This window comes from Strigops habroptila, chromosome 11 (genome assembly GCF_004027225.2).
Source record: "Strigops habroptila isolate Jane chromosome 11, bStrHab1.2.pri, whole genome shotgun sequence".
NCBI classification, from domain to species: domain Eukaryota; kingdom Metazoa; phylum Chordata; class Aves; order Psittaciformes; family Psittacidae; genus Strigops; species Strigops habroptila.
This window is the reverse complement of record NC_046360.1, coordinates 5311551-5338032: the sequence shown is the minus strand read 5'-3', so window position 1 is coordinate 5338032 and position 26482 is coordinate 5311551. Positions and strand designations below refer to the sequence as shown.

At 40.7% G+C, this 26482-nt stretch overlaps 1 protein-coding gene across 1 annotated transcript in view; it reads left to right on the top strand.

Moving 5' to 3' along the window:
* Positions 1-26482, top strand: part of TMEM132D (transmembrane protein 132D) — a 242444-nt gene that overhangs the window by 53309 nt on the left and 162653 nt on the right. The window contains exon 2 of the mRNA XM_030501888.1: positions 5157-6045. Within this exon, the coding sequence (XP_030357748.1) occupies positions 5157-6045 (889 nt within the window). The remainder of the gene's footprint in view (positions 1-5156; positions 6046-26482) is intronic.

Sequence of the window (26482 nt, the reverse complement as noted above, 5' to 3'; positions counted from 1 at the left end):
GAAAAGTCTTCATTTTCCAAAAGTTTTGTTGGAACAGATATCCTTGTGACATTAGATTCCAGCTCTGGAAATAGATCACCCTACCAGGTTGATATTTTGGTGGGTCTTTTTTCCTAGAGTTCGGCTAAAAAAAATTCCAATTCCTAACAAACTTAGGAGAGCAAAAGTCTTCAGAAGATTCAAGAAGAACAGCTGAAGCTAAAATTTCTGGTCAGACTGAAAAGAACCACTTGTTTCAACCCTCAAAGTCCAGTAACAAACTTCATCTGTTGCATTGCCAGTCTGAGCTTGCAGCTGGTAAGGCAGTTTTCCTGAGAAGTTGTTCCCTTCAACCTACAAGAAAAAGGCTTTTTTTTTCCTAGTAGTATAATTGATTGGAAGAGTGTTTTATTTCTCATGAATGCTGGATGATTGGGGATTGAACAGCTTTAACAATAAAGTAACTGCTTGGGCAATGAAGTCCCAAGGATGAAGCAATATAGAATGAAGTTAGTGGTCTGGCAGATTTCTTCAATTTTCTGAAGCGATGGTCAATAACTTTGCAATAAAACTGAGCTATGAACAGTGTGTTTGTTACTGGCTGAGAGCTGCTGTTACATGATATTAAAGAAATAAAGATTTAAGATTTTTAGCCAGACTGCAGCACAAAATTAATAGCCTAATGAAGAAAGCAGTATGACCTTTTGGGAGGTAAATGCAGCAGGTTTACAATGCCGTTTTCAGGGATGTATCATACACACAAGCTTTGGCTGTGAGGGAGGAGACTGAACATGCTGCTTTTTTCTTGGATTTTTTTCATATTCACTGACCTGCAAAGAATTTGCTTCTTCCATCAATGACAAGTCTTTTTTAAACAGTGTCAGTCAGGGGAAGATTTACTAAAGAGAGAGGAATGAAAACCACCCTACTACATCATCTCTTCCCAGGTGGCCACTGATTGAAATCCTCAACAAACCATTCACAGCAGGAGAGGTCAAACACAGATGCGGTTGTAAGGGATTGAGAAATAATAGCTCCTGCATAAGCACAGCATCAAAATTAGGTTTTATTGGTTTGCTTCAAGCTGTTGGGGCATATCTCCTGAATCCAGAATGCCGTAACGCCACCCTGCAGTTGCATTAGATTGTCTTCACGAGACCTTGCAGTGAAGCAGCTTATTCCAGTCAAGGGTCTGCCCCTTGAGATTCCGTAGCACTGCGAGGCATCGCTTGCTGTGGTCCTCTCCAGGAAGCTGCTTTTTCCTCTGCAATGTCTCGGCTTAAGATAAACTGATGGTACAGCTTGCCACAACTAATCAATTCAAAGTTGAGTGGATCTCTGTGGATTGTAGGACTCTATCCTTATATTTGGAAGATTAAACTCAAAGTTTGTTTCAGTCTGATAGCACTCCTTTTTCTATTCACCCAGAGTATGACGTGCTCTGTGCCGCATGTCCGCATAGAGAACTAGTAAGGTGAGTTAATGTTCTGCACTCTTGCACTTCGTTATTCTGCTGCCAAGCTCCCCATGTACATGAACCTTCAGCTGTAGTGGTACAGTAAAGATAAATTGCAGTTCCCAAATTTAACTGTATATTTTTTTTGTCTCAATGTTTTTTCTTTAAGAGCACTTCAATTACCCATCCTTTTTTTAGTTTGACACATTTAACCTGAGACATTGACTGTGTGATTCTTGTCATATTTATTCTGGTGGGTTATTCCTGTGGCATTTTGCTAATGATGGTACAGATCTGATACAGTATTTAGGGTAGATGATATGACTGAAATCTGTAAAACTCCACTTTTATGCTGGGTCTTACCCAATAACTCATAAGAATTCTAATTTTATGCAATCCTGCCTTTGTTAAAAAAAAAAGCATAATTTTTACAAAAATAGTCATGGTTGCAATTAAAGTTGCTGATAGTTGTTTTTGTTTTTAATTTCCTATCCTTCAGAATCCTTAATAAACTTTCACGGTCAAAATCCAGATGGTACTGCAGAGCTCAGTGTAGGTTTTGAGGGGTTTTTTTTCTGTTTGTGCTGATTATAACTCTCCCCAGATAAAAGTGTAAAATTGGTTGAATTTTTGGCCTTTGGCTGTTTGGAAAGCTGCTGTCTGCTTCCAGCAAAAGCCAATTCATATTCCGTGCACATCCGCAGCTTGATGGTAGTGGGAAGTGCAACAGCCAGCAGACCAGTTTACCATTGCCCCAAAATCTAAAACCCAGTGGGCCCCGCTCTGGCTGGTGAGATGGTTTCCTTTTTGTGGTAGGCAGTTCACCTGTGTTTTTCCATTTGAGGTGTTCTCCTATTCCAAAGAGTCATTGATTTACAAACTCTGGGGAACATCGTCCTGTGGAGATGGAGAGTACATAAGGAAGATATTTAATCCCTTAGATAATTAAGCACTAAAATAAATGATTAAAAAATTATGAGGCGAAACACTCTGTTAGCTTTAATATAAAAATAATGTACTTCTCCCTGTGGAATGCAGGGGAGGGAGCTGCAATCAAAATAAGGGAAATAAAAAATTGAATACCCTGAGCTTTTTTTCTCTGTAAGTTGCCTCCTTGATGCCTCACTGTGTTTAATGGTGCTTTGCCAAAATGTTGGGAGGAGTACAAAACGAGTGTGGAATTTATAAATGGGACATTAGATGGAGGAACGATGTTATGGGCTGGAGGATCTGAGGAGTACAACAGCAGAACAGATTTCGCCTTAGGGCTGGATAGGAGAGATGCATCCCTGCAACTCTAAGTACTAGCAAAGCCATTTAGAGTTGTTAGAAATCATTGTTGGGGGATTATCTAGAAAAAGGTCTTCAAAAACTTCATCTGCTCTCAGTGAATATCTGGGGAAAGAGTGGGAGCTGAAAGCTGAGAAGGCCCAGACTAAAATAAAGGGTATTCTTGTATGCAAAGAGTCTCTGCAGTTTACTGTTGACTGAAAACAAGCAGAAAAGACTTGGGTGGAACTTCCTCTACATTCAAACACCTCTAGGGATCACAGGATTTCAGCCTTTTATTGCTGTTGTAGTTTACAGTCTCACACGATGATGTGTGCTGAGTTCATTTTCCTTATTCTTTGGATGGATTTTATTTCTAATTCCAGGTGGGGTTTTAGAGTTGACAGTAATTAAATTTTTAAAAGTAAAGTTTTTATTTTAATTGCTTATTCGGTGTGAGGCATTTCAGGTTTTCAAGATCGAGAGAAAGCTTTACATAACTGTGAAACTCTCCTCTGCAGTCATTTCTCCCTGGCCTCCTTCACACTGAGGTTTATCCCTTCTGTCATACAGCTGAGTGGTGCCCACCCTTATCTAGGGTTTGGTTTTTGGTTTGTTTCTGTGGGTTTTTATTTTGTTTTTAATAGCCATCTGGTTTTGCTTTTCCATATAGAAAGTTGTTTGCTCCAGTTTTCTAGTTTATTTTTTGCATTGTGTTAGTGCCTGGAGACCTTAACTGAGATCACAGCCTTGTTGTTGTAGGTGATGTTCTTACATAAGTAGTAAGGTAAGTCTGTTGCATCTGCACAAAGGGTGAGGGGAAATAAATAGCAATACTCTTATTTTCTGGATATAGAACAAGAGCACAGGAATCATAAAATCAACTAGGTTGGAAAAGACCTTTAAGATCATTAAGTCTGAAAGTCTGTGCCAGAGTGAGATTCCTTGCACTAACTGCTTTGTGAGGGTGCCCTGCCTGACACGGTGGTTATGGGAGCACCAGTGGGGCTTCCTCTGCAGCAAAGGTGAATTCCCCATTCAAGTTATACAGCCCATAGGTAGGTAAGATGATCTTTTCTGTGAGAGGTATTTTCCAGATCATTTTCAGGGAACACTTGTGGTCTGAAATTGGAAGGTTTTAGCAACTAACAATACCTTCCCATAGGGTTTGAAGATAACAAGCCTCTTCCATCCTGTTCTACGATTTGTAGTGAATTGCAATACATGAACTGAAGGTTGGTGGTTGGGAGTACCTAACATCAGTTTAGGCCACTGCAATAGTTGATGGACAAATAAATTTTTAGGTCAGATGCCAAACAAAAAATCTGGACTAGTAAAGCATTTGTGGACTAGAGCTTGGAAGCTGGGTTGCCTTTGAATGCCGTGTGTGGTAACCCTTTGTTAATCTGAATGAGAGTAAGGATTTGAATTTACTATGGAAAAAAATATATTTCACAACTAGGGTGTCAAAACATAAGCATAAAGATAAGATGTTCAAACAGGAAAGGTCATTCTGTATTTGCCTCTGTATTTTTTAAGAGTGTGTCTTTGCTCTTTGGGACTGACAGTTCCTAGAAAGGATGGAGAGCTTATTCTTTAATATGATAGCCTGCCTCAGGTAATTGCTCGATGGCATGGTTAAAATAGATATCTTGCAGTAAGAGAGGTTCAGTGTCATTGAAAATGTTCTTTCAGTGTGCAGTGATGTACAGCCCATAGATAATGTAGTTGTATTAAGGAACAATGTAGGGTTATGCAGCAACAGTAGAATGAATCCTGATAGTTATTTACAGGAGAAAACCCTTCTTTTTGTAGATGAAGTGAAATGGAAAGAACTATAAATTGGATGCAAATAAAGCTCCTTTTGAAATCCTCCAGTACCAGAGTGTTCTAAAGAAGGTTTTGTGTAAATGGCTATTGTGCTAACTGTTCTTAAAGAGAAATTCAGCATTGTGCAGGAAACCACTTAAGTTCCATGTATTGCTTGAGAGTGCTAAAAAGAAGGTTGAAGTGAGCTCTAAGTGGTCCATGTGCAGCATTTGATGTAAAACCATTGCATTGGTTTCCTGTACAGGTGCGGTTTGCCTTAGTGGTCACAGTTTTTTAAATGTGCCTGTGCAGTGATCTTGCATTGCAGATGCTGACAGGGTAATTTTGCTCTCCAGTAATAAATGCATATTGCAAGTGAAGATGTGACCTCTGGGCATGAGTAAACCTACATAAGCTACTTCTTTTAACCTAGCTGCCATGTACAACATGTCATAACCTGTTGTTTTCTAAGCTAATGAGACAAAGCCTCATCTATCTAGGCGAATTCTGCATGGATTGATGATGCTTCCTTTTGCCCCTAATGCCAGCCACAGCACTGTCAATCCCCTCAGTAAAGTCAGTGAGGTTATATCACAGTGTAACTTGGAGATCTGATTTTTAACCTCTCCTTTCCTTTCAACAGTGACTGAGAGTCGAGGGATCCTGGAGAGCATACAGAGATTTTCTTTACTGCCAACTTACTTGCCTGTGACCTATCGTATCCACAATGCGGATGTTTCCTTCTTTCTTAAGGAAGCCAACCAGGATATTATGAGGAATTCTAGCTTGCAGTCCCGAGTGGAATCCTTTCTGATCTACAAATCCAAGAGGCCACCTGTGTTAAATGCCAGCTATGGACCTTTTTCCATTGAACAAGTTGTGCCGCAGGACCTAATGTTGTCTTCAAATCCATTTGGATCTACCAACAAGTTCTCCTTTAATTGGAAACTTAAGGCTTTCATCATGAGTGACAAAATTTACCTGAGCAAGCCCAAAGTGCAGGTGCTGTTCTACATCGTGGGCAGGGACTGGGATGACTATAGCACCACGGAGCGGCTGCCCTGCCTGCGGGTGTTCGCCTTCCGAGAGACGCGGGAAGTCAGAGGCAGCTGCAGGCTGAAAGGGGACCTGGGGCTGTGTGTGGCAGAGCTGGAGCTCCTGCCAAGCTGGTTTAACCCTCCCACGGTTGTTGCTGGCCGTAAGAAACCAATGGATCAGTCTGAAGGGAGCCCTGTGGAGCTTTACTATGCCATACAACCAGGAGACGAGAAAGGGGAATGCACCAAGGAGGGTGTAAGGAAAAGTAATGGGATCCGACCAGGGCGCAATGACATTGATGAGTCAGGACCTCCCTTGCAGAGGATTGGGAGTGTTTTCCTTTACCAGACACATGCTGTTCCTTCTTTAAATGAAATGAGATTGGATAATAATATTGCCATCCAGTATGCACCAAAGACTGTCAAGCAAGGTGACATTTTGACTTTCCTTGTGTCTGTTGCTAAAAATTCAACAGAAGATCAGTTCACACTGAGGTAAGGCTGTTTTGTGTTTCTTTGATACCTTGGTTTTTGTTTCTCTACTCTTGATACAAGTCAATTTCTCCTGCATAAATTGCCTAACACTCCTTCAATTTCTGCTCTACAGAAATTGTATTGCAGTTGGTTGACTCAATATTTCTCCTGTTGTTCAGTCTAATACAGTAAGAATTGTCTGAGATCTGATCTCTGTGAGTGAGAAGGGCCTTTTCTTGAAGTTGTCCTTTGAGGAGTACTTACAAAAATTGAAATAGTAGAGCTGGGACCTATCTATGTGCTAATAGGAGATAACATTTAAAGTCCCCTGAGCCGTAGTTTGCAGTGCTCCTAATCTCTCACTGAACTCGTGTTAAGATTAGTACATCTCAAATCCACAAAGGTATTTATAGGAAGTGAGCAAGAATTAGGCATCTCAGTAGGATTTGTATGCTTAAACATCTCTCCCCAACTTGTTCTAAGCCCGGTGCTGTTCTATAGGATACTTGATATGCCAAAACCATTTCTGAAAATGAAAAATAATTGATGGTGGTTGTGGTTGTTTTTTGAATGTAACATCAAGTGCCACATTCATTTGCTTCATGGCTTTCCAGGCATTGGGGCATTACAGTGGGAAGCTCTCTGTAAGGCAAAAAATCTCTGGCTAAAGTCACCTAGATATGGTTTGTTTTTTACCCCCTCCCACCCTTTCCTCCAGGGAGATTTGTGGGGGATCTCTGTGGGAAGTGGTTTGCTGTAAAATCAGGTCATTTTTCCTTTGCAAGTGTGTGAAAGAGAAACTGAATAACCACAGCACTTAGGTACTGACTTGAGGACTGTTATTTCCTCCTCCTCTGGTGAGGACAAACACCAGTAGGCTATATACTCTCCTTAACATACCAGCTCTTCATTTTCTGAGTCAATCTGCCAGAGGTTTAAGTTGTTTCCTGAGTGACTAATTTCAAGTTGGGCAATGTGAGTTCCTCATAGTAAGTGTTTGGGGATGTCTGTCTTTCTCTATACTAATGATTTTAAAGGTATATTACTTCAGACATGCATCAAAACTTCTACTACATGTGAAAGTTGGTTGAACTATAAACATTAAAACCCTTTTCTGAGAGAGAATTGAGGTAAAAACTGCTCATGTTTTTACTCTGTAAATTCATTGTCTTAGAAATGTGACTTCAAAGCATCTGTATTTCTGTGAGCTGTTATCAGTTAAAGTGGAGCTAGTTATAACCATTGATAATTGTGTCACTTGCAGGTTTATAAAATTTTCAGAAATCTTGCTTTGTTTAAATTAGGATGGAAACTGAACATCTGAACTTTTAAATGACTGCTTCTAAAACTAATTTTCTGGAACAAAAGGAAACAATGTGATAGAATTTTGGCTTTTTATTTTGAGATCTAAAGTATTGTACCACAACAAAAAAAGGTTAGAGTAGATAGCAGATACTGGTTCAGAACGGAAAATGTGGCATTTTCTTCTTCAAAAACATCAGTTTGCTGTTACCTTTTAAAACATAAGCTCCTGTAACAGCTTACTGTTACTTATGTCGCTTTCCTGAGTTTGATTTCTCTTGACCTGTTTTTCTACCAGTAACTGGCTTTCAGACTGCAATCTGCTGCAATATCAGAGTAATTATAATATCTGTTCTACTCTGCTTCTAAAGCACTGTTGCCTGTCTGTGTTTGATCTAGCTACAGCATGTCTGAGTTTTTGTTTGGTTGTTTTCTTGGTCAGAATTGTAGTATCCATGTTCTGCCTTCATCCCTCCATGACATGTACACAGCTAATTCAGTTTTTGGTGGTTACTAGTTTATAAACATCATCATCTGTGAGGGGGGAAAAGCAAGCACCAGGTAAGAGCAAAACCTGAGCTTTATTAAATGCTTTGGCTTAAAAAATTCTTTTTACTCTGGCATGTCCATTAACCCCAGGGTCAGCAAAATGCTAAAGCCTCTTTCATTGCCTTCTCTATTAGAGTAAGCATCTCTCCAAGTGATTGGATATTGAGGTAGCATTTGATTGAAATAGGGCCCTGTTTCAAGATTTACAATCCTATGTTAGTCTAGTATATCCATTTTTTGTAACTAAATGATCTTTTAAGGTCCATTCCGACCCAAACCATTCTATGATTATACTATGTAGGTTCTCTTTTGACATGGTCAACTATACAAAAGATGCATTTGAGATATGCTGCCTATTCTGATTTTGGAAAAGAGTCTCTAGCTGGCATTTTGTAAAAGCCATCAGAGACCTCTTCTGTGACCTGATTGAGTTTTAAGTCTCCATAAACTCTAAATTCTCTTGATTTGCAGAGGTATAGGGATTGGGTCAGGGTAGATGGAAAAGAAACTTTATCCTTTTAGAACATTTAGAACGAGGGCATGAAGAGACATGCACAAGGTCCTCCATCCTGTAAGTTAAGATGGAGCAAAAAGAAGCAGAAACGACCCATTTGTGTAAATAATCAGTAAAGTTATTGATTTATAATACATAGGAAAGGATAACAGACCAGGAATGGGGAGTCAAAGAAAAAATGTGCAGTTAGGGGGGAGAAGAGCTCCTTTGGGTAAAAGGTGCTGTGCTGGTGGTTCTGGGCACTGTGATGGGTATTGGTCTTTATGGTTTCTGCTCCTAGTTTGTAAATATCAGTCAGACAGCGTGTGCTGCATCTGGCTGCTCTCCTCTCACTCTGAGCTCCTCTCTGGTAAAGGAAAGCCCCCACCCCCCCAGTATAACTCTTTTATGATAAAATGGTATATTAATTTTTATTTTGAAAGTCCCATATTTTTAGAAGTTCTACCTTGAGTGGCAGCAAGACTTGGAACTGTATTCATGAAGGGAGGCCAAGGGCTGCTGGCAAAATGCTTTTACCATTGCTTTTGCTCCAGTGGACTGGAAATCACGGCTTGAACAGATGGAAAATATAGGATAGACAGGTCAAAAAAGAGGGAACAGCCATGCAAAACAACCGAAAGGCAAAAATTACATATCACAGCTGAATATTTTTTGTTTGAAAACAATTATATTTAGAGTAAACTCTACCCCTTTCTAACAGGAAATTGTCTCCAAGGGGAACCTTCTAGAGGCTGCTAAATACTAAAATATATGGGGAAAGGTGCCTTTGTGTTTTTTCCTCGTGCCGTCGTGTGCAGGGGGAAGATTTAGACTCATGAACATGAACCTAATGGACGGTTTTAATTTTGTGGAAGAGTTGGACCATAAGGGCCAAGGTTTAGGTTTTGTTTTTTAATGAACTAGAGAAATTAAAAATATTTGTCTTGACTCTTTATGGGTGTGAGAGGAAAGGAAGGAAGGAGATAAAACCTAAATGATGGATAACGATGGAATATTGCTGTAAGTGCCAGGTTGTAAGCTTGGGGCACTAAGTCTTATAAAGCTGACTGATTTGTGATCTTAATTCACACACTTGCTTCCTCTTTGGTCTTGGCCAAGTCACTTAACCTCTCTGAAGCCATTTTATCACTGCTGATATCAACAATTGCTTGAATATGACATGCAATATACAAGCATTGAGCAGTTCTATCTTCCTAATGAAGCAGTATTAAATGCCTTTATAAAGCAAGTGATTGAATGTCCTGTGCTTCTATCCTATTATCTTCTCTTTTTTTGAATGCAAATTAATTATTCATCATATTCTTTGTAACTGGCCCCATGGGAAGGTTGAGTGCAGAGGCACGAATAGAATTGTACATCCTAGCCCAAAGAAAGCTGCTGTAGAGGCCACAGCAGGGCTCTGTGATCAAAGGCAAACCTCTAAGTCCCCTACCACTGACCAGCTCTGGACACAGCCTGTGCAGTACCAGAGACTGCTCTGTCATCTTTTCACATGTGGGTGACCAGGGAAGGCTAAAGACTCTCTATCCTTCCCATCAAAAGGCGTTGAAAGATCCCTGAATTTTGTGGGAAATATTCTGGTCTATTTTGGTGTACTGTTTCTCTCCAGATTTCAAGATATGTATACTGGAAACAGCAATTAAAGGGCAGTCTTTATCTGAAATGTTTTGCTGAGGAGGGAAAGCATATAAAGTATTATTTCATGTCAGTCCTTCGGAATGCTTTCAGTAGTTAATGCTTCAAAGCTTCCAGTGTTATGCAATTGCAATTCCTGTTTGCTGCAAGCCCAAATTACTGCTGGTTATTAACACTGTGCTCTGTTACATAGATTACAATTAATATATGTAGGGATGCCATAGTTTTCCAAACTGAGGAATGTGAGTTTTCTGAATCTACAGTGTAGATCCAGTTATTTTTCATTAGCATGTTGTTGTTAATGCTAAAATAAAGGCTAAGTACAACCTTCCTTTTTGTTCAGAGGTTGGCAGAATTGGTACTTTCTGCTTGCAACCTTTTAAATTTGTTTTTGCTGTTTCTGGAGATGACTCAACAAAGAAATGATAGAGATGGAATTACCTTCAGGTACTTAATGTCAGGCATAGATATATATATTGTAGCTTTTTTTTCTCCTTTTAAAGCTATTCAGTTTATAATTATACTTAGCAAATCCTGTGTGCTAACTTATAACAGTTTACCAGGACATTTGGAAATGTGCCTTTTTGTTGCATCCATCTCTTTTAACATTGTGATGTGGACTTTATCAGAAAGAGACAGCATGATATAGTGTGCTGGTGTCAGGACAGCAGGAAGCATCCTGGTGCACAGGGAGGGATGCAGGATCTGGTGCTGCTTCCATTTCTGGTTTGCATTCTAGTTTTATGCTGTAATGTAGTTTGTGTTGCTATTCTTGCATGTCCTTTACTGGTTAGCATATGGGGGGAGAGCTGTATCCTCTGATTATCTGGCGAAGCCCAACTCCACTGTGGCTTGTTTTGGGGTTTGTTTTTGGTTTTGTTTGTTTTCCACCAGTTCATCTGCTTTGCTGGAAGTATCTGCATCAGGAGCATTGTAGTAATTAGACTTTTCACCAAGCATCCAATAGCTTCACCTCTCCCTCCAGCAGAGCCTACAGCATGCACTGCCTTATTGTAATTCCTACGCTCTTGTCCTCCAGTAATAAAGCTTCATTGCTCCTAAGTGCTGAGCTCTCCAGAAGGGACTGCTAAGAACTGGTGGTAACAGGAGTTTGGATATTGCCATGTAGTAAGATAGAGGTTTTTGGGCTTCATAAGCCCTGTACGTTCATGGGATCTCTCCAGAGTTGCTCACACGTTGGCTCAACACAGGGATGTGGCTTCCTGGCAGCTGTGTGTTCTGTTGGGTGGTATCTGAGGGGAGAATGTTTATCTACTGCTACTGCAGCCTAAGGTGCACCAAGGTTAGGCTTGAAGTGAGCTTGCAGTGGGCTGATAGAAGTGCCTGCAGAGTGAAGGTGCTCCTACTGTTTTGCACTCCTATGGCAAGTAGATTTATATGCAAAATATATACTTTGCAAACAGCTCTTTTTTGCTTGCCTACCTACCTGGGGCTTTCGTTCTTTTCTCCTTCCTGAGAATGTGCTTTCTTCCCTGCCGAGATCGGCTAAGTTTGTATTATAATGTATGATGACCTCACTGTAAGCATGGGAGATGATGGTAAGAAGTGAAAACATATATTTGCAGCAGAGGACGTGTAGGAGTGCAAAGGGGTGTGGGAGTTATGTGTTTTGAAGAGAGGACCTTTTCACCGGCGTTCTATTGCCAGAAATTGCAATAGGTTTATACGAAGATCTAAAGAGAGAAAATTAGTTGATTGAGCTGTCTGCTTAACTCTGCTTTTTTGTTTATATATGTGACCTAATGCATTCAAGAGATGCTGCTTCAGTGGAAAAATAAACTCCCAGAGAAGAAAGAAAATCTTGTGATTGACAGAAGTGATTGGGACACAAGCTTTTCTATTTCTACCTTTTTCGTAGACTTTTCATCATGACATGGAAGTCCAAGACCAATCTAAAAAAGAACTTCATGTTCCGAAATCACCTTTAAATAGAATTTAGTTATCTGAATTCAGGTGTGCAGTGCACCAGGACCATCCATTTGCCCAGGCACACAGGACATAAAAGCACCCTAATAGCCTATGCAATAGTGCGTGCTCCTCAGTGCTGTGTGTACTGTCTTCCAAGTGGCACCTACTAAAATGTGGGCCTTGAAGTAAACATGGGTCTCTGATATTCCCTACTGACTTTGCCTGTACAGATCTGCACAGATAATGTTAAAATATAAATCCTTTGAAAGCAGGCACTGGAATTCATCAAACCAAAATTCTGGTTTCCTTTGCATCCCATGTGGAAATCACTGCATGTTTTATGGTTATGCTGATAATCCAAAATTAACTTTCAGAGGAGTTGCGACCTATGGCCTGCGAGGTGATAGGGCCAGTGGAGAGCCTGCTGGGGCGTGGTGGATGGGAAGATGGAGAACCTTTGGGCATCACGGCTGCAGCCAAAGGAAACTTGTGATAAAAATACATTCAGCCCCAGGTTTTGAAAACTGAAATCCTAGTCCTTGATTTCCTCATCTGCTAAGAAGAAATTAGTAATACCTAGCTTGGTAAAATGTGTTATTTCTCTGAGATGAACGAACTAATCTGAGATCTTTGGTTAGGAGATGTTCCGTAAATATAGAAGACAGTTAAAATTCATCAAACCCCACAGGTCATCTGCTAGCTCACTTCAGTAAGGATTGATTTGCTTATTGGTTTGAATTCTATTTGTATTTGAGAAATATATCCTGCCAGCAATGAATTGCAACAGTCCTGAATTTTCAACATTTTATAGGATCTTCCTTTTGGTGTATGTAGTTTCTCAGTCAATATTAAAAATTATCAAGCAGAATAAACACTTAAGTGGAAGAGATCCAGATTGGTTTTCCAGTTAAAGAATCCTACCTATTCTTTCATGTTGATATCCATTGTGGCCTTTAATGTTACCTTTAGCTGTTGCTGCTCGGTAAGTAGCTTTTGGAAAATCTTTTTGTTTGGAGGAAATCCAGTTTAGCTTCACTAACTGTAAGAAACGTCCTGATTTTATACTGTTACGTTGGTCTACGCTATCCTAACCTATATATAGTTTGGGGTTTCACAGGCAAACTCCATCACCAGATTTCTGGAGGAAAGAATTAAAAAGTGTAAAATACCATTATTCTTAGGAAATGACTTAAGGTTGTAATGGAAACTTGTAAACTGTGATACCGTGAGAAAGGTGAGATTTAGTATAAACTGTATCTATGGTATTTCTGCATTTGTAAACCAAACTTGTAAAGTTGGGGGTCAGAGATGGATAGGTACCATTTTTACATACTGGTGAGGAGGTTTGTGGTCTGTCCGTAGTATTTTTAATGTCACCTTTCTGATGGTAGTTGTGGGAATACAGTGACAAGTGTGAAATTGTGGTAGTGAATAAGCGATGCTCATTGATAATCAGGAAGATTTTCCCTAAAAAGGCCCTTAGAGTTTAGGTTACATGAACTTCTCTAATTTGTCATTGTATCTAACAATCAATAAGTGATAATCCAGCAAACATGAAAAAGGCTGCATAAATACATGAGGGGAGCAGAGTTAAGACCATTAGCACTCAATCTATACAGCAAGAAAATCCGAACAAGGCTGCATTTTATCCAATTGCTCGTGTGCTCTTCTAGCGCTGAGCTAAATCAAATTTTGTTCTTAATGCTGAACTAAATCGTATTCTAGTGGTGAAGACAATCAGGCAGTAAGTGGTGATCAGGAAGGTTACTAGCCACATAAAACTTTGTAATGAGGTGGGCTTTTCTCTAGGCCTAGGATTATGTGGCTATTTCATGGTAGCCCAACTCTGAATTTGTACCTCTTCTACCAGATCAAAAAGGATCTTAATGTGTATTTTTTCACTTCATCCTTCTATAGCTTCAGTTTGTTCTATTACTTAAACATCCCTTTCCACGTTCTGGTTCAAACAACTCTAAATTTCAGCTGTTCCACTGCTCGGTCTTGATGTAAAAATGGATTTAATGCTTTTCTTGGGTTCTTTGTCCTTGCAAAGAACAGGGTAGGGAATGGAAAATTTTCCATTGATGGTTATTTCTTCAGTTTTAAAAAAGAGAGTAAAATAGATCAAAACTCAGATCACTGAGTTGGTTACCTGACTGATGGTCACCGGGTCCTGATCTTATCCGGTGCTAGTATGATACTGAACTGGAAATACACAGCCCCTTAGCAAGCATTAGCTCCCCAGCTTGTTTCCTTTGCCTTGTCACTTTTTTGGAGCCTTTACTATGTGTCTTTACTAAGAGATGGTACCATAGGCAAAAGGAAGTTTCTCTTGGCAATGAAACTTTAGCAAATTAGAAAGTCTATCTCTGATTATAGCAACTCCTAGAATTCATGTGTCTTCTGTTAGTGGCTGAATATGAGTCTGATTTTTAGAAGGCATAAAAAAGTGCATTTAAGGTAACTTCAGAAGATCTGAGTCTTCTTCCCCCTTCTCGCCTCTCCCCCTCGCCAAAGCTTGGTAAATGTCTTTGGTGAAATGAAAGGAATGACCTAAAGACAGCTTCTGGTGCTAAGGAAATCTGAAAACTTAAGACCTGTCTAATCCTTCAGAGAGAAAAGAGGATAAAAGATAAAGCAGTCTGAGCCTTTTTTTACACAGACTAAAGGAAAAGTGACTGTTTAGGAGAGGCAACAATGCCTGATGCTATTTAACAGCACCTTGTGATTTTAAACAGCAAGCTTACAGTATCCTCAAGGTTCCCAGGCCTTGCAGCTTGGTTTGCCCTTTTTGTAAAGGTGGCCTTTAACAAGGTGAATCACACTTGATGTCTCCTGGGCTGACACTTCAGTCAGTTTGTATTCAGTGGCATAAACTGTATAAGTGACACATTGAAGTAAGTGGGAGTTATATACTGGCACCTAGGAAGATGGCAGTCTTGTGTCTTTATTGTTGCGTTGTAATAAATGTTATTTCCTAATATAAGCTTGTACAGAGATGGCCTTTCTAAAGTAGTGCTAAGGGGAAATCATAGCTCTGCTACTGGCTGGTTAAAGACTTCATCAAGACTCTCTTTTTCTGCTGTGTTCAGCATACTGTACAAGTATGAATTAACTTTCATAGCCTGTTTATGAGGCAGTCAAGCAAATACAGTTTCCTTCATCTTCTAGTGCTTTCCTGCAGTTCAGAGTGACTTGCTAATGGCCCCAAGATTGTCAGTAGCAGTATGGAGGCAAGTAGTTAAGAACTATTGACTTCTAGGGCACTCTGTTACCTCCTGTTGCACTGACAGATTGTATTAAGAAAATTGCTCTTTCTGTTAAAATTATTCTGATTAAGATCCACTGCCCTGAGAATCAAAGTCATGTTGACCAAGTAGATATCAAAAACTGAGGGTCAGATGAAGCCAGCATTACTCCATGAGCGGTCCTTACAGCTGACTGTTGTTGTTATGATCTATTGCATTGCAGCAGTACCCAAAAGCTACAGCCATACTCAAGACCAACTTCCAGCCTTTGCAAGGAGTAAGCACTGTTGGTAGGACCATCGATAAATGTGAAGCTGTGTGATCAGTACATTTATGTTCAGCTTACAAACACGGGATAACTGTGCTGCTTACACTGGTTAGTCCCAGTGCTGTTGTGTACAGATGTGCTCCCAGCGGTCAGGGCGGGCTGCAGGGTCACTTGTCTTTCCATACAGTTACAGACTGAGTAGCTTTATTTTGCTTGTCCTGCTACATTATGGAGATCCTGGGAGATTTAGTTAGGGAAAACAGTTTTCAATATAACTCATTAATGTAGGGACACGAAGAACAAGAACATCTGGGACATACAGGTTTGTTTTGGTTTGCTATTTTGGGGGGGGGTTGGGGTTTTTTTGTGGTTGGTTTTTTTTTTAGGATTGGAGGGATTTGGGATACTACATGTTAAATTCCTGGAATCAATGTCTTTGGGTATTATTTTCTTCCCATAGAACTTTTCAGTTCTCAATGGAGAAAACATTAGAGTCTCCTTTGTGGTAAGAAATGAAACAATTTGAAAGGCGGCTGTCAGGTCCGTGCTAGATAAATGGAAGACAGATGGTAAGTGTGATTGGCACTGACAAGGTGTGAGCTGCCTTGTTTGCAGGTGCTGCTCCTGTCATCCATCACACTTTCACCTAATAGTGGGAGATGTCACTGTGATGTACTTAAATCCCCAAATGACTGATAAAGTGAAGCCAACAGGAAGAAGGGTTTGGGTGAGGGCATCATACTGGAAACAGCGTGACTTTAAGGCCTGTTAGCACAGATAAAGAAGCATCAAACATTGTGTTTTGAGATAACACACAAAGCATTTTGCTGTGCACATGCTCCCCCTAATGCTATTTGATCTGCACAAGGATTTCTCATTGCTTTGTCAGGACCAGGGGATTATATGTCTCACACCAATACCTCCTCTGAGCCTGGGGCCAGGGACAGCCCTCACAGTGCCTCCCACTTCCTCAGGAGTAAAACAGTTTAATGCTGCTGTTGTGGGACAGGGAAGCATGCCCCTTGAGAAAGTCCAGAGGCTGTCGTGGTGCTGAGTTCACATCTGCTTTGGATGTCTATTTCTAAAGCAAGGCTTGTGCAAAACCCAGTGCAAGCTTGCTTTCTAGCTCTGATGTGCCCCAGCCACTACATGAAGTCACACAGTGGCAAAAAGTCATAGAAGTATTTTATCACCCTCTCAACTGTCTGTCAAGAACCTTCTGCCAGCTCAGGTCATGGTGATGACAGCGTCCATTCCAGTTTCTTGTACTATTTTAGTTATTACTGACAAATTTGAGCTGGATATTGGGATTGGTATGCTCTTACTGTATTCTTGGTGAGCGCCCAGTTACGTCTGTCTTTACGTAAAACTATCTGGCGATTGCTCTCTTTGTGTCTTAATCTTGGTGGCCAAATATGTAGAACATTCTTGTAAAACTTTGGGTCAATGAATTTCCTTTTTCTTCCTCTAATATCCTGGCAAATCATGAAATTCCATCCAGATGGAACAGATCTGGCACATCCTTATAATACCTATGTAAAGCCATGGTATATTTTAATAAATCATCTTGTTCCTTTATCAAATACCACTTATTCACTGATACCCAGTTTCCAAACAAAAGCTATTTCATGTCTGCAAAAATGATAAAATCCACCTATTTCTTCTTGCTCATTGTTGAAATACAGCACCTGAGTGAATCCTCAGCTTCACTCTACACGGAACAGTGGCAAAAATCAAACAAAGTGAGCACAATTTGAAAACCAGGATTACCTGCTTCACAGCCCTTCCCTGTTCTCCATGTTCAGTGTTGGAAGCTGACCTCTCCAAGTGTCCTGAATGCTGCCCAGAGGTCCTCTGCCAACAAGCACTTCCTCAACCGGGTGGATGTGCGGTTATAACCTGGTACAGCAGCGAGGTCCCAAAGCACTGTTTCCTCTGCTGGTGTTCGTTTGACTTTGAAACACTCCAGGACTTGAGGGAGCTGGGGATGGTCTTTGTGCCGTTGCATCTCAAGAAGAGTTGTTCCATTTCAGTCTGCCTGCTCTGCTCCCTGCAGAACTGCTTCCTCTTCCTTCTCCTCCTGCTGTTTTCACAGCATCAGTCACTTCTCAGATCAGTTTTCTCTCTCTTTTCTTTGTTGCTCTGTTGCCTTGCCGCTTATAAGCGGTGTCATTGTGTTGTCTTCCTATTCCTGCCACCAGGATGATGCTTCCCAGCATGGCTGGGAATGGTACCTTCATCTGTTCTCAGCATTAACTACTTTCAAACCATTGATCTGTATATTTCCTACCCGAGCTTATTTATCCAGTTTTATTGTTGCTACTATGTATTGTTCCTTTGTGCTTTCCAGCTTTGTCAAATGTTACATCTGAGGCAAGTGCTTTTTCTCTCCATTGAGTTGTTTAATTTTCCTTTGTTCCAAGAATGGGATCAGTTCCTAGGCCTTCTAGGAAAACTTAATCCTAAAAATATTATTTTCCTAATGAAAAATTCAACAGCAGAACAAAAATTCAACAGCTTTTGTTTCTACTCCTCCACATTCAGCAGAGCTTTAAAGAAGGTAAATTTTCATAGGAAAAGCCCTTTAATCTTCTTGCCTGTTTTTGTTGAGTGGTTCCACTGTGTCCTCTGAGGTCCTGTGTCATTTTTGCCACTGGTGTAGCCAGAATGCCATTCTGTGCAGGAGGGTGGTGTCAGCCTGACCACTCCTTCCTTCAAGTGAGTTCATACACTGGCAAGAGTTTCCGTCTCCTGGTCCTGCATGGAGCTCATCTTGCCCTTATGTTTACAGTCCTAAGTAGGATCTCTCTTTACAGCATCGCACCCTGAAAACTACAGTGAACCCAGGCAGACTGATCTTAATAGCATCTCTTGCAGTATACTTGTTCTGCACCTCTCTATCCTGTTTACATTTTGGTGTCCTTTCCCAACATATTGCTCTGCAAAGTCTTTCCCATCTTTTTTTCTGGCTGCCACATCAGCACCTGCTTCCCATGGTGTGGAAATCGCAGACTGGTTGGATTGGAAGGGACCTTAAAGCTCATGCAGTTCCAAACCCCTGCCATAGGCAGGGACACCTTCCACTAGAGCAGGTTGCTCCAAGCCCCTGTGTCCAACCTGGCCTTGAACACTGCCAGGGATGGGGCAGCCACAGCTTCTCTGGGCACCCTGTGCCAGCGCCTCAGCACCCTCACAGGGAAGAATCTTTTTCCAATGGAGAGAGTGGAGCTGCTGTTGTGAAACCAGTGTCTATACTGGCTGATTTATTTAACTCCACCACAAAGAATGTCAATACTAATAGCCTGTGGTAGATATTCCATTGCACAAAAGAATTGATCAGGAGTGTATTATAGTAGATACAATCCGATCTAAATCTGTAACAGTTGATTTAAAGTGATGAAACTAAACACTGGCTGTCAACACAGGAAGTATTGCCTTGAGGATATTAAAGACTGCACACCCTCAGACAAGCTATCTAGCAACATTGCCCAAATTGATAATACTCTTGAACACTTAGTACAGCATATATTCCATTAGTGTAGAGTTTGTTTTCAGTATTTTGATAGAAGTTGCTATAATTGGAGCCTGTGTCCAAATCTGACTGTTATTTTGCTTGCATTAATTATTTTTTGTTAAATGCTCTTTGACTAAAAACTTTTCTCATGTTCTTCAAAACCAAAGGGGCAATTCTCCCTGTGTTCTAACAAGGACAGTGCAGTGGATTTGGTACCATACAAGCTGTAGTGAAACTTGATTTTCCTACCTTTCTTTTTTTTTTCAGTCATGGTCTTCCCATTCCTTTCTCAACTGTGTCCTGTGAACACTGGTGCAATATGCTTTGTAAAGGTTTATCAACAAAAGGATATCTCTTTACAAATCTTTGGATCCAATACCTAAAAGCTCTGAAGTGTTTGGATTTAAGAATTGTCTTCTTTTTGAGGAATTGCCTATTTTAAGTATTCATTACTCAAGCTAACAGGTACTGAGAATGGCTTTAAATCATCTGGTGGGTTTTTCCTTGCTTGCTTGGTTTATTATTTTATTTAAGGGATGGAATTGTTTGCCTCTAGTTCTTGAACTTTTAGAGTTCATGTATGAAGGCTTTTTTTTTATCCTCTGCAACTAGAAATGCTAATTGGCACTGATTTAGCAATGTAAAACTAAAAAAACCCAACAACTTCTGTGTTAAAATACCCTTTTAAAAATGTGCCTGTGATCTAGATTTTGCAGAGACAGTAATTGCTTTGCCAGTCTGTAGGTTGGAGCAATCTGTAAAACCTGAAAGAAAAATGTCAGTTGCCACCAGCTGAAGCAATTGTGTGTGGACAAATTCAAACCCAGAAGGGGAAAGTCAATTTTCAACATTACCACTGTAGTTCAGAGAGATGTTTAAATAAGCTTTCCACTGCTTAAATTGAAGGGGGAGGAAGGTGAGCTATAGGTATGTGCATTGCTAAGAGAGAAAGGAGCTACAATGGTGAGAATAAACATCAAAGCTGCTAGAAGGAATAATATAAACTTGTAATAGAGTTTCAGCAAAAGCATCTATTGTATTTGCCTCTTTCATATATCCTGGCTGCCTTTACTAAAACACCTTCTTGTGATAATGCTGTCTCTCCTCCAGCATCATTTCCATCTCTCGCACAGATGCTGGAGAAGCAGAAAGCAGCCCTTCTTTCCAAGTGTTCTGACAAATGCCAGATTCAGCACTACGAGGGCCGTATTCTGAGGGCCAGGGTGAGCTGGAGCAGGGGAGAGGGAAGGAACCAAGAGAGCATGCTCAACCTCCAGGTCAGAGAGAGTCCCTGGGTGCCTTACAGGGGAAGGCTTTTTCCAGTGTCTGTCTGGAAAGGCTGTAATCATGCAATTTCTAGCATTTTTGAGAAACGGCCTAATTTCGAAGTGCTGTTCACAGGAGCTGTAGAAGATTTGCAGTAGCACAATATTTTGGGAACCCAACAGTAACTTGCTAGGCCTCAGAGTCCAAGGTGGAATTCAAATCTGGGTGGCAAAGCTGCTCCCTACTATAGCAATGACCTGAAATGAGTAGAAAGCAGGTAGTTTCAGAGGACTGATTTTGTCTGAGACAGCGTATCATAGTACATTCCAACACAAGTGTACTGGTTTTCTTGCACACTTCCAAATTGATGGAAGCAAATTGAGATGACCTGTACAAATATGCATACACACTAATCACGTTGTGTGATTTGGGAATGGCACAAGGATGAGTCAGGGTGCAAGATTTTCAATTGCCTCTTGCTTTTGAATATTTGCATCTTATTTTTTTTGAGAGATGATACTGGTACGGACCTGATACAGAACTGGCTGCATGAACAACTTTCTGGTTTACTGAGGCATCCAATATTTTTACTTCTCGCCACCTAAGGAAAGGTCAGAGAGTTTTGTACTGTCTGAGCTCTAAACAGATGACACAGTTCAGGTAGCCTGTGGTGCTAGAAGTAGGTCCAATAAATCATTGTATGGAACACATCTTGCTCTAGTGATCTGCAGTCTTTCAGGCTTTTGGGGACCCTCAGCAGTTCTCATGCACAGTGTGTCAACTGGAGAGCAGGGCTTCCTATTAACTTGTGACCATACAGATGTGCAGCCTTTGCTGGCACATGATTCAGAAACCAAACCCCAGGACTTCACTCCTCTGTCATGATCGGGAGCTTGCTTTAGGACATGCAGGATTCTGTACACCTTGGCAGGTTTCATGAATTTACTTTTAAGTTTTCCAATGTATATTGAGGGAATAGGGGGAGTTTCTGTCATTGTATTATTCTAGCTTCTTGACCCTTTTGACAGACGGAGTATATTAACTTTCGGTTAAAAATTCTCAAAGTCAGGTATCTGTGGAGAAACGCTTTACGCATGGCTTTGAAATCTTATAATAATTAGAAGAATTAAACAATTTGGAATACCTGAAAAATCTCATTATTTAGTTGAACAGGTTTAGACTTTCTTAATCGTTTAGAGTCGATGATACTTTTCAGCTGTGAAGGAAGATAGGCAGTGCCTTGGATCTTCACATGTTTTGGAAAATAGACTCCAAATGTCAGCTCAGGAATGTTTTAAAGCAGGAAGCTGTTCACAAACTTGCAAATGGATGGACTAGGACCTAACTGAATAAATAAGTTGCCTGCAGGGGAAGAACTGAAAGAGGAAAAGGAGGAGGGAAGAAAGAAGGGCATTCCCCGAGATACATTAACATCTGTGAAATAAGACACTTCTAAATGTATGCTAATGGCCTAAATGTTTCCATATTCAACTAAGTAATAAGTCCCGAGTTGGCAATATCATCCCAAAACATTCATTTACTAAGCGAAGGCTCCACTGGGATAGCGGAGGCACCATAATGAACTGGTGTGGGCAGTAAGACATGATAATGTCTACTTCAGAGGGAATTACCACTTTCATAATGCAATTTACAACAAGAATTTAGTTGTTAGAAGGGAGGTTTTTTTTCTCTTCATTATGGCACTGTAATTACGACTCTAGTGGCTCAGAATAATTTCAAGAGGAGTGAGTTACCAGAGCTTTTGTACTGAGTGTTCTCAGGCACTTTGAATGTGGGACTAAGTGCTGCTGCTTTGATAAATAGTAATCAAATGGAAGGTTCACATAGGACAGCAGCCTACTTAGAGCCGATCGCATCCTCCTTCACTGCATTCCACTTAGTGTACATAATGTGTTCTTTTTTTTTTACTGTGTTATTATTTATCCATTTGATTCAAAAAACCCTCAAGCCCCAGACCCATAATACCTGCTGTAAATCAGCCTAGTTCAACAGTAACTATTAACAACAAACTCTGATACAGTATTTTCATCTACAGATGCTGAGGCACCTGTATAGAATGGTCAGTGTCACCATCCATACTTACAGATGGAGAACTGGAAGTAGAGGAAGGCTGAATTGAGCTTTGTGGTCTCTGAGCCAAGCTGTCTGAGAGTTGGGAACAAAGCAAAGGGATTGGGGTTGGGTTTGAGGCCGAGTATGGTGCCCATTGCTCTTTAGTCAGTGAAACTATGCTAGGTTCTTCCAGTTGTGGCATTGGCCTTCTGTGCAACTGCAACAAAAGAGTAACAGACTTACAGATACCTCCATCAGAAACCCCTGTGTGTGCCAGAAGCTGTTATGATAGAGCTGGGTTACTTTGGTATAAATCCTGAACACATAAAAAGAACATTATTTCCAGGGCCTGCACCTAGCATTTGTCCCTATCCAACATTGTAGAATGGGTGACCTTGCAGGTGTTCCAGCTGTGTGACCTGAGAATCTGTCCTTAGTGTGTGTAGAATTGTATAGGTAGCTGCTTCATGCTTGTTGTTATGAGCATAGGAGTACTGAACATTTAGAACAGACTGAATTTTCTCCAGCCATTTATCCATAACAAGTGTCTAGAATGCCTGTAGAATTTCCTTCAAAACTACATCTAAATATAGTGAAAGAGTCTTCCAGTGGCTGCCCAAAGCTGTAAGCAGTTTATTAAGTCGTTGTCTAGTAGACAGCCTTTCACTTTAGCCTTTGAACTTGAATGAGTGCATTCAAGCATGGAAATAATCCTTCTTGATATTTTGTGCCTCCTCTGGTTTCATTCAGGTATTTTTCTGTGTTTTCAGACCAGCCAGGTATTATGTGCTTGGATTCAGCAGTCTTTGGAATAACTGCTCCTGAATAGACTCAATGTTAGTTTGTTTGGGTTTCTTCCCCCCCCTAAACTTGTCTTGGGAAAAGATTGTAAGGCCCAGCACTTGGCATATAGTACAATAGTCTTGTAAGACAGAAACCTGTTGGGTGCAATATGCTTTTTTATATTTCTCTTTCTAAGAGGCACTGTAAGATTGACTGAGAGTTTATTTCTTAAGGCAGTACTTCTGAAGTCTTTTAAAATTATGGCAAACTTCTCATCTTCGTATTGTAGTAGATCTGGCTTTTTCTAGAAGCTGAAGTGGATTTGCTGGAGCCTGGAAAGACAGCTCAGTTAAAACAAAAGCTATCTGCTCTGGTGAGGCATTTTGCTCAAGCTTGAAATAAACAGCTTAAATGTAATGCATGCCCTTTCGTGCATCATTGGCACTGTCAGAGTCTGCGGGTGATTGACATCTCCATGAAGAGGAAGATGATTTGGTAATTCATTCGTATCGCAAGCTTGCTACTGATAGAGTATTTGTTTCCATAGGTGACTGCAATACCATGTGAAAGTCAGGTACCAGTAACTTTGAAGTCATGTCAGGTGTCTCCTGATGGATCTGGATGTCACTTGAAAAAGCAACCAATGTGTGTATGAAGCATATAATCCATTCATAGAGGTGCTGACAAGAAACTTCCAGGCCCTTAGTAGTCAAACTAAGAAATGCTTTCTGCAGGACCCTAATGAATACACTGCTAAATGTGTTAGGAAGCTTTGGAAAAACTAGAACTGAATAATGTGGGATTGTCAGATGCCGTGTGTTGCTTAAAACTAGCATAAATGCTAAGCCCCCCCCCAATTAATAATAATAGATAAAAAAGACTTTTGCCATCTTTAGGTTTCAGAGTTGTTTAGAATAATCTCTGATTCCATTCTGCAGTCGGGTGAGCTGAAGCAAGAAAGAAATGTGAGGCTGAGTTGCCCAGTGTCAAGTCAACAAGGGAGTTGATTATTTTTCTGTTAGACAGTACTGGGATGCCTTGCAGCCTCCCTGTTTGGTATATTAAACACACTAGCAGGCTTTGAAGATAGGTCAGACAATATGTGGGGAATAGCTTGGAATTTTTTTCTCCTTTTGTGATTTAATAGACTCTTTTGCTCTCTTTGCCCTCTAAGGGAACCAATAAATTTAATATCTAATTTCTCTCATCTGCCATCAGAATGCAAATGTGATGCCAGTTGAATATACTTTCAAGAATACTTAACCTAAGTGCCATGTAAAGCCTACTAATTATCAGTTGTTTGTCTGCTCTCTCATATAATTGTTTTCAGTAGTAGGAATGTACCACACTGAGACATCATGGTGTGGGCCAGTGACAGCTTTGCGTAGCTTGTTCTTACCATGGAACCAAAGAAATGGAACGTATTTAGCCATATTCAGTGCCCTGTGAATACCATTTGGAATATGCTGCTTTGAATACATAACCATGTTAATAACCAAAATGTAGCATTTGATCCACCTGTGGTCTTGTGTAGCAGCAATGACAGGCTTTTAATACTCTATGTGCAACCGAAGCAAAAATGTTTGAAGAGCAGAGGGCACGTTCTATTTATAGAGGGAGGATGCAGCCATCTGTTTCTGACCCTCATGAGCCCCTGAGCTTGTACACTAAAGAAGTGACGTGTAAAAGAAGAAAAATAATTAATAAAAGTTCATTAGTGTCAAATTTGATAATAGTAATAAAAGACAAAAAAGTAAGAGAACACCAAAGAGACAAGTCATCTGGTTCCTTACCTGCACTAGGCAAGCATGCTGATGGTAAAGCCATTTGGAACAATTAACTGTAGCGGCTGGAGCTGGGAATCAGGCAACAGTACATGTTATATCTCATAGTACATGTTTTCATCAGGAGCGCAGAAAGTGGGGCTCGGAGATGTTCACCAAGTGAAGACTTTTTCCAAAAGCAGCCCTGTGCGTGGGGGATGCTTGGGTCTGAGTGCAGGTTTTTGGGTAGGCATGAGCAGGTCTTACACTGGGTCCATTCCCGTTCAGAACTTTGTAACTGTCAGTCTTATTTTCTACTCCTTGTCCTAAGTAGGCATGGTGCATTTGTTAGCATCTAGGCTGGCCCCACAGCAAGCTGGAACAAGGATGGCACTCCTGCATAGCAGCTGGAAGTGGGAGACCCCCTTCAACTGAAACACGTCAGGGCTTCCGCTGGCAAGAGTGACTCTCAGATTTGGCTGAAACCTGAGCACCAGCTCTCAATAACTATCACTGCTTATAGACCAATGTTGATTACAGTGCTGTCAAAGTGAGTTTTGTATTTGAGATTCCTTGCTGCTACAGTGCTGATACTTCACATATTTGTAACACGGGGCTGTAGCTTCTCTTCCAGTTGGACAAGTTGTGCTTTGGCATTTTCCCCAAGCAAGCTTTGTACTGCAGTTTTCTTTTGCCACCTGTCCTGGCCTGGTCATATAATTGAACATAATGAGGGCTGTGCATGATATTCCAAACAATTTAATGGATAATTTGCTTTAGAGTATTTGTAAATAAATTCCCCTTGAGACCTGCTTGCATCTCTAGGTGCCTCAGGTCTTAATGACAAGCAAGTCGATGTTAAAACAGCAATGCTACTACTTTCAGGTCAGGTTTATTCACCCTGAGGCTCCATTCAGGAGGGGTTTAGGAAAAGAGAGATTAGAATTTGCTTTCGCAGACATTTCTTGGGACTGCAGTGTTCTACCTGGGGCTGAGTGACATTCTGAGATGTGTGAAATTCCTTCCTAGCTTTGAAAATACAAAGAAAAGTCAGAGACATCACTTCAATTTGGACCCTGGAAGTGAATGAAAATCCCATGGAGCATTATCCAGGAGGGGCAGGTGTCTCAGCCTTGGCAGTGAATGGCTTTGGCAGGCACTCACTGATGGATGTGTAATACCTGCCACAGAGGAGCTGCCTGGGGCTTCATGTCAGTGTTTCTCTGCTATGCGGGAGGGTTGTGCAGAGGATTCGTTTTTACCAGTGTCTTTTTGCTCTTAAAAAGTTACCTTCACAAATTGCTGTGTCTTCTTAGACAGCTCATACACTTCCATAGCATAATTTTTATGTCTCCTCATAAAGTCGTGTGTGAATATTTCCAGTTCTTTAGCATTATTTGATTTTCTCTGCTCCCTGGAAATCAGCTGCATTACAAGAAGTACAAAAAAAGCAAACCTGAATAGACGAGTTGCCTGGGTCTCAGGAATGCATGGTCTCAGAGATTGAGGTAGAAATCCAAAATCCCCCTACTTCATAGCTACGAGGAAGTTCATAGTTGCCTAGAGTTTCAAAATATGAAGTTACTTTGGCGCCTCACGGCTTTTGCATATGCA